Source organism: Gymnoscopelus microlampas, assembly GCF_963454915.1.
Source record: "Gymnoscopelus microlampas genome assembly, chromosome: 14".
NCBI classification, from domain to species: domain Eukaryota; kingdom Metazoa; phylum Chordata; class Actinopteri; order Myctophiformes; family Myctophidae; genus Gymnoscopelus; species Gymnoscopelus microlampas.
The window spans coordinates 8,797,721-8,807,065 of record NC_139951.1 but is presented as its reverse complement, the minus strand read 5'-3'; the positions used below and the strand labels follow the sequence as shown (position 1 = coordinate 8,807,065).

At 41.4% G+C, this 9,345-nt stretch overlaps 1 protein-coding gene across 1 annotated transcript; it reads right to left on the bottom strand.

Moving 5' to 3' along the window:
- Positions 1-1,154: 1,154 nt before the first annotated feature.
- LOC311060018 (E3 SUMO-protein ligase ZBED1-like) lies at positions 1,155-3,382 on the bottom strand (the record flags this gene model as incomplete). The annotated part of the gene is made up of 2 exons (XM_084078143.1): positions 1,155-1,609; positions 1,912-3,382. The coding sequence occupies 2 exons, from the start codon at positions 3,380-3,382 to the stop codon at positions 1,155-1,157; spliced, it is 1,926 nt and encodes a 641-aa protein (XP_083934269.1).
- Positions 3,383-9,345: the final 5,963 nt, after the last annotated feature.

The following is a 9,345-nucleotide window of genomic DNA, read 5'->3' as shown; positions in this document are numbered from 1 at the left end:
CAGTAACGTACGTTCCAAGACTTTCATAGAATACATGTTCACTCACCTTAGTGGAAAACTAAACTATTGAAGCTACCTTGCTTCAGAAACACACATGCGCACACACTAGGGCATTAACGACTTCAGATTTATTCAGGTCGACTCAACTCACACTAAAGTCGAAGTCGAGTCGACCTGTCCCGCGTGCACGCGCGCGATTTTTTTCGGGTATGGTTCGGGTTTTCCCCCTTTTTATGTCGGGTTTTTCATATTTAATTCGGTTCCTTCGGTTCATTCGGTTCAAAAAAATGTACGTCGCAGCCAAGGGGCGCGCAGAATGGTCCATGCACATTTATAGCAGAGAGGTTCACATTTAACTATAGCCGTACTCATTCAATTCTGAACCGATTCTTAAAATTTAAAATTCTCTATGAGATGTGAAGGGTCTTCTTTCATGTGTACTACTGATCGTTTCGCCATCAACAATATCAAGCAAAAGGGAAACCAGCGCCATATAAGGAGAAACCACACTGACACACTGCTGTCCAAATTAAGCAACTTTACTTATTGAAAAAATATGTCTTCACTTTCACAACATACAATCATGTGCGTTTTCATTGCATTTCTTTTCTCTCTTTCTTTTTTTTTTACCAGTAACAGCTCAGAATCAAAACACAGTACACTGACTGAAATAATAATAATAATAATCAGATGGCAAAAATCTACACCCAAAAACAACAGCTTGCCTTTACAATAGGCCAATGAATAGAATAAGCCAGTTAGAGATAATTTCCATGGTGAAATGTAATCGAAAATCCAAGGTTTAAAACCCCAAAATAAACGTCAGCTTGGCTTTACAATAACACCAGTTAGCGCATCTTTCAGACATTAATAAACCAAATTGAAGGCTTTAATTGCACACCACAAAACAAGTCAGCTTGAGTTATAATAAAAAAAATAAACGAAATGTAGCCAAACCAAACATTAAAGCTTTTTCAAAATGCGCTGCCCATGGTCAGCTCTCAGAAGACAACTTCAACTTATACAAATAAATAATATAATTCAAAACTCACCCAGATATCCTTTAGAAATGAAACGACAATCAAGTAATCCCAATAAAACGTTAAATAATATTCCAATGGTATTAAAGTCCACTGTCAATAGCACCAGTAATCCTATTCTTCGTCGCTGTCAATCTCTTTCACAATCTTGGCCTTGCGCTCCTGGTTTTCATGGAGGAAGATGAGGGTATCAACATGTTCAGGATGAAGGCTTGCCCGCTGCCGGGTGATGGTATTCCCGGCCAGAGAGAACACCCTCTCGCTGGGGGTGCTGGTAGCTGGCACAGCCAAGTATCGATGAGCCAGTTTGGCTAATCTAGGGAACTGGTCCTGGTTCCGGGCCCACCATTTAAGTGGGTTCTCCATGGTGGGAATGTGAGGTGTTGCGAAATAATCCCGCAGCTCCTCGGCTGGAGTGGAGCGACCCTCTTTCTTCCCGCTTTCATAGTGTGGTCCAAAAAGTTCCTCAAAGTCACTTTCCATTCTGGATTTCTTCATCACCGGGCCCGGCGCAGCACCAACGTCCTCAGCTTGGATATCATCTTCATCTTCGCCGTCATCATTTTCAGCTGCAACGGCAATTAATAACGCTGATCAGTTTCTTCACAAACAACCACATATACGCAAGAATAATTAGGTAATAATTACAGCCAAATTGTATAAAAGATCAGACCTACATTTCAATAGCCACCAAGGTAATTATAGTTTTACGAAATAAATATAAAAATGAACGAATGATTTTTTTGTATAATAAATTAACAATAACCTGGATAGCTACGAAAGCAGCTGTAGCTTTTGACGTAGGCTATTGTGACAACATAAGTAATTTCACTTGACAAAATGATAGACTGGACTGTAGGCCTAACTTTACCTGTAGCATCTGTGGCAGGCGCCTGGGGTGGGTCTGTCTCCTCTCGCAGCAGCTTATGCAGGTGGTCGTGGGCATCATCTCTCGTGCTGGATGGGAGGAACAGCAGATGTTTGAAGCGGGGGTCTAGCAGACAGGCGATGATGGGAATGGACTCTGCCAGGCCTTCAGACTCTAGTTTGAAGCGTTTTTGTAGCTGTTTTTTCACAGTGGTTTTGAAGGAGCGGATCGCACCCAAGTCCGACTCCTGGACACCGAGGGTGGTGTTGATGACGTTTAAAATCACGGGATAGATGAAAGACAGGCCAACGTGCAACTCGCCACACATCACTTTGGTAGCCTTTGCCAGGGGAGCTAACACAGGAATAAGTTGCTCTATGAGCTCCCAATGTGACGCTCGCATGGTGAGGGTCTTCAGAACACTTGGCTTTGTGACTGTTTCATCTGCCAGAACAGCCTGCACAGGGATTCTTTGCTCGTGCAAGCGCTCCAGCATCATGAAAGTGGAATTCCACCTAACCGCACAGTCATTTTGGAGCTTATTTTGTTTATTTTTGGTCACGTTCAGGTCAGACTGTTTTTTCTTCAGAGCGCCACTTGCCACGCTTGAGTGGCGAAAATGACTTACAATGCGTCTGGCTGCATCGACGGACTTGGTGATTTCAGGTAGGACTAATCCAGCTTTTATTGCCAACTGAAGAGTGTGCCCGGTGCATCCTAGGTCTTGTGGGGACATCTCGCACATTTCCAAGGCCAGGTTCATGTTTGAGGCATTATCGTGCACCGTACAAAACGCCTGTAGTCCCCACTCTTTTATTGTTGCATCCAGGCGAGCTGAGATGTTGACAGCTGTGTGTCGCTCCGTCATGAGAGAGGTAGTCAGGACTCTGGCTTTCATGTTCCACCCGTCTGTAATATAATGAGCAGTAATTGTGATGTAAGGCTCCATGGTTGGGGATGTCCATAAGTCAGTTGTTAGCGACACGCTCCTGCCTTTCATCTCCTCCTTGATGCTCTTTTGCAGGGCGTCACACTGCCGGTTGATATTAGCCCACAGTGTTGTGTGGCTCGGGACGGTGTAGTCCGGTTCAAAATATTTCAGTATTTCTTTGAAGCCTACCCCTTGCACTGCAGCCAAAGGTCGCACGTCTTTGACGATGAAATTAGCGAGCAAACCCGTGATGTGCTGTTTTTTCTGATCTGTTAGATGCTTTTTTGTGTAGTTGCTCATGACCTTCTGCACCCGACCACTCGCACTCCCACCACTCCCTTCATTATTTAGGTTAACTGGATGCGTTTTCAGATGGCCGAGCATAACGCTCGTATTGTTGTTATACTTGTAGCACTTCTTGCATAGTGTACAGGTCACTGTACGTTCTTCATCATCTAGAGTGAAGTACTTCCACACAGATGATCTGTGACTGTGTTGTTTGTTTTTCTGCGTATCTGATTCTGAATCCTCTATAGCCGCCATGTCTGTATTGTTGTTGTTGTCTGCTTCTGTTCATTTTCCCTCCACCGCGCTAAGTACCGCCCCTTGATTTTAGACATGAAGTGATTATTGGTTAAAGGTAGGATACACTATCAGGGTAAACCAATCAGAGACCGGGTTTGCAGTCCGCACCCACCTCCCTCCCACACACACACACATGGAGAAAAAAAAAACTTGAAAAAAAAAAAAAAAAAAGAAAAACAACTTTCGACTTCACCAGGTGGGAGTCGACTTGTGCTAATTAAGTCGACTCAAGTCGAAGTCGACTTTTTGGTGAATGCCCTAGCACACACACACACACACACACGCACACGCACACGCACACACGTGCACACGCACACACATACGCACGCGCACGTGCACACACACGCACGCGCACACATCATGATCATCATCAGTACTAGCAGCAGGTCTACAGTACAGGCATCATCACCTAGTTGTCTGCCATGCTAGTTGTTGGTTAATATTACTATCAACTTACAGTTGTGTAGCGGCATACAAAACAGAGCACTGTAGTCTGGACTGGTGGGGGTGTTCTGTGGACATTTTCACAATGATGTTTGCACGTAAATGGGAATAAAACTGTTTAAATACAGTTTATTGTCGCTATCGGGCAGAAATCTTGTAAGTCCAAAATGGTTACTTAAAGGAAACCTGGCAGAAAAAGACATGCACTGACGAAGGTCCCAGGACCTTGCTACTTTTTCTTACACCCCTCACTTAGAGCACAGAGCACTTTATGTGCATGTTAAAATAAAATAAATACTATGTTCTTAGTCTCTGTCTAAGGAGTCTTCCTTAATAGTTTATGCAGCGAGCAAGTCTCTGCCAGTTTTCCTTATGTTTTTGAAACCACCACAACTGCAGTCAACAAACCTTAACAAAGGACAAAGAAGGGCACCAAAAGTGTTACTTTTCAGGAAAAAAAAAAGAACCTGTGTTCCAATATAGTTATTATTTAGTCACAAGCCCTTGCTAATACTTTTCATAGGTTAACACACAGACGCACACTTTTAAACTGAACTGAAGGAGATCCCGTGTGGATCGAAAAGTCAAGCTTTCTCAAAAAAGTCTTTACCAAATAGTTGGTATGCAGGCTCTGTCTGCCTTCTTCAATAACACACAGATAAACTTGAACACCTTCAAAACGTTTCCAAAATGGTGACAGATTTACATGCTCCCAACATGTTATGAGCTATAGATCAGCTATTTTTACCACTTTTGAGCGGCTCTGTTGCAGGACTAAGTAGGACATTTATTTAAGAAAAAAACATAAAATATGGAGATACAATGTTTCTACCCAACAGATACCATATGTTAAAACTATGATGGCTACTGTTCCTGGAGAAACAGCTATGTGTGGGCTCCATCTCTTGACATCTGACACAGGACGTTTCATGTGAAAATGGATGATGTCACATGGTCCATTTCAGAACCCTATAGTGACAATAACAACACTGGACTCTCTCAGTTGATCGAGCTCGCTAATAATTTGGAACCCTGACTGCTGGGTCCCAGGCCTTGACTAATGGGTAAATCCTCTGCTACCAGATTCACAATAATGTGACTTTGCCTGTTGTCCAAAATATAACCTGTAAAAAACTTTACATGACAACTCTCTGTTTAAAGTACTGTATAAAATAAAATACAAATGATAATAATGAATTAATAACATACTTTACTTGTAGACATAATTATACATGAACCTTTTTACTCTACTTCAAAGAAAAAACATACATTAAGATGAATAACAATCAGAAGTTACAGACAAAAGTGTTATTTATTTTGAAGACAATTCAAAAATAAATATATTTTTTTTTAATACAAAAAAACAACACAATTTACACACACACACACACACACTTTAGTAATATTTCATTAGTGTTTTTCCAGGTTTCCTACATCAATTGTTTCCTACTATCTGGATGTGATGCGTCCGGGAGGTGATCAAATGGACCTATTCAAATCGTTTTTACATTCACCCTTCATTTTGAGTCAAAACCAGGTTTAAAGAAAAGCAAAGAAAAAAAGTTTAAGAAAGTGTTTTGACTAATATTGCTTGAGAAATATAGAGACGTTAGCCTGTAAAATAAAAATAATTAATCTGTGTAATCTGTTTATTAGTTTTAAATGCCGCGGAGAGGGATGAAGTGGTTAAAACATTTTAATACGGCTCTTCACCTGCTGTCCACCTTTACAACACTTACAGTATGTAACTTGATATAATCAGATTTTTAAGTCTATGTTTAAAGATTACCATTTCTCATATTGAGGATGCTTACCTGCCTACAAGGTGTGCCGTTGAAGTTACAAGTCCTGACTAAACTTCAGTCCTGCAGTGTCGACATGCACTGATCTTGATTCCTGTAAATCAACAGTAAACTGTAATCATTAACCTGCTGAATGACTCTGGACAAAAGTACACAGCCTGTCTTTTTACAGCGTTGCACCAAAGTTAGGTAGGCTATGTATTTATATCTCTGCTACACCAATCACAGTCCCCAAAAGTAGACTGTAGGGTGGGTGATGGCAGAGTGGATGGTAAGCAGTCTCACCTGACCTGAGTTAAACTAATTAGACTCAGAGTTGGATATGATACCACTATTATAAGCAGGTAAATGTAGGTTGTTGGTGCTGTACAGAAATACAATCCCTGTCTCACTCCCAATTCAGGGTCCACATACTTCCGATTGCATCACAGTGGCATGTCAAGGCTTGTCCCATTTCATAGGCTCCTTCAAATGCAGTCTACTGTTAACTAATGTTCATCTGCATCTGATCAGAACCAGAGCCTTCTATTAGAGAGTTGCGCCAATGAGGGGTCAGAAACAGCGTCGGTCACGTGGTTCATGTAGCTGGAAATAGTGACAAGGAGCCGTCGACTTCAATGCATTCCATGAACTTCCGGTTTAGGGATTTGTCACTATTCGCCAATGTATGTGTATGTAGAAGACCTGGCCCGAAGAAGTGAACGGAGTTGGCGTAACTCTCTAATCGATGGCACTGATCAGAACGTTCAGGTCTACTTCCCAGAATGCATTTCACATCAGCCACAGCAGCAGCAACAGGAGAGAAATGCGGAGGACAGCAAGTAGTGGTGTTTTTAGTTAAAGGCATTGCTGGAAGGTGGGGGGGGGGGGGGGGTGTGACCTCATCAGCCTAGAGTCATAACGTGAAACCACAACAATGCAGCACTGCCACATCTTTCATTTTTTTTTAAATGGTCCTATTAATGTAAGGGTTTAAAAGTGCTACCAATCACTAGAATCAAAGACACTGAACATTTTTCCTCATCTGAAGAACAGGAGAGGACCAGAGCCATTCAACAAAATTTCTCTTCATTGACAGCAAGAGCACTTTAAACAGAGTTTACTTTTACAGGCTATGGTTTTAGCCGACTGGAAAGAGTGTCATCAAATCACAATGGATTTAAATGACACTGTGGATTTTACAGTACATTTGATAAATGACTCACGTTGACATTTACTAAGGTTTCAGATATGGTACCACTCCTGATTACCACTGAACAATTACATCACTTTATAAACAAGCAATGAAAATAATGGATTAAAAACAAATGAAATTGCACCATTAAATAATTCATAGTTTTGTCATTTTTGGGGTGAGGGTGGGTCCGATGCTGTGTGTAACGTGTCAATGTCTGTGAGGACAGCGGTCACAGAGAATATTCCATGATTTTTAAAGGTACAGTAAAATCGCCGTTTCGCTGGCAAGGGGACGGTAGACGGATGAATTAATTAATTAATTCCGGACCCTTCACGTATTAGAAGGACAATATCAGTCATCAGAACCAAGGACGGGTGTTTCTGATGAATCTAACATGGTTAAAATGGAGTTTGAAGTTACAATGGGTTTGTATAGGAAGGGGGCGTGTCTGATAAAATTAATATCAAATATCTAAATACTGAATCAAGGATCTTAAAAATGGTCCGGGGTGCTCCCTAAAGCCTGAGTAGATGATAAAATGACCCAAACATTTTTTGAAAGTGAAACATCCCTTTACGTTAGGGGTGCTGTAGTAGGAAACATTTTTGCTTCTTGTTTTCTATGGGGGGGAGGGGGGAGGGGGGGTCACTGCACGCAGGCACCGCGGACAGCAACACTGTTCTTAAATCATCCATGCCGTGATTAGACAAATCTATCAAAAGCAGCCGAGACCACTGCTGCTGCTATCTGCTATCTGGCATGAAGCCAAGAGTGTTATGATAATAAAATACCACAGCAAAGCCATCTGACTAACGTGTCACGTTCGTCACGTTTACTCAAGGAGCATTACCTCTAATGCAAAGTCAGGCTGCATAAACACATATTCACCCCACAGGTACCATAACTGATCCACAAAACAAAACACTGCAATTAGTTTCACAAGCATCAAACCACGCTATTGCGCAATGCGCACAATGCAAAAAAATGCCATGACATGGCAACAAGGTTTAATAAAATGACACGAACCTATATAGCAAGCAACTGCACCATATAACCGCACACATCACATTTGAATTGTAACAAACAGCTCCATTGTGCACAATGCTCCAAACAGACATGACAAGTCACAGTTCAAAAATCAATCTGATTAAGACAAGTTGGGGGAAGAAATGTGAAACTTTTTACCTAATGACATGGCCAAAATATGGACGTCAGGTTGAGAAGTAATGGGCTATGTGCATAAAGCTGCAATCCATAACTTGTGTGAATGGAACATTTTAACCAATCTATCATAATACAATAGAATTAGTACATCTGCAGTGGTTGGAGGTGAACTCCCTGCTCTGACATTTAGATCCTGTGGTCAGGAAAAAAATATATAATAGTGTAGGCCTACTTACTTTTAAACTACAAGTATTTTTTTTGCCAATTATTTGTATGGGCAAAGTACACTTCCAGCAGTTTGACTGGCTCCCTCTGGAGGCTAGGATTGTTCACCAACTCAACTTGGTTCACAACATTTACAACCACCAGTAACTCACATCTCTTTCAGAGAGTCACAACACCAGAGACAGTGCTGCCCACCTGTTTATATACTTTTCAAAACGCAGTGTTTTTAAATGTTTTCATGTCAAGGACCCTCAAATTAATATTTGGCTGCGGACCCCCATTTGAAAAGATTGTGCCAGAGACACCCAGAAGATTTGTGTGGTTCTCAAATTTATGTTCCCAAAAATATATCTACAAGCTTTACAAATAAATCTACAAGCTCACAACGCATGCGACACATTGTGAGCTTGTGGATCTGCAATATTTCAATTAAAAATAGTTAAAATTTTGGTGTTATATTATGTACTGTAGGTGGGGACCCAAGTTCATTGGAGCCTCAAACTGGAATATTCCCCCTCCAGATACCTTTTTACACCTTTTTAAGAAAAAATCTAATGTCTTGCATTTTCCCCATAATTTCTGGTTTTGTTTGTTTTGCCTGTTTGAAACCAAACGACCACAATGGAAAGTTGTCTTGATGTTGTGTTCATCCTTGTTTAACACATGCATTTATGTTAAATCAAAATCAGTCATATTTAACAAGCCATACATGGCATATGTATAAACAACAAAAAAAAAAATACAATATAAAAAAAGTAGTTGTGACACAGCCATCAACACATCGTCTTCAGGAGGCCGGACACTGACGGTGTCTGTGTTTGTTAGAGAGGGTCAGAGTAACATCCAGCAGAGACTCCAAGAGGAGGAGGAATACCTGAATACACTTCACCAGTCAGTGGGGTCCATCAGCCGCTTTGCTGATAGAACAGTTGAGGAGACTGACTCTGCCTTTGAGGAGAAGATGGCTGCTCTTTAGAGAAGACGATCTGGGGTCAGGGAGCTGATCAGAAGCTGGCGGGGACGAGAAGAGAGTCGCACTGAAGACCGGAGGAAGTGTGTGGCAGTTCACCCTGCCACTAACACCACATCATAACCACATCAACACTACA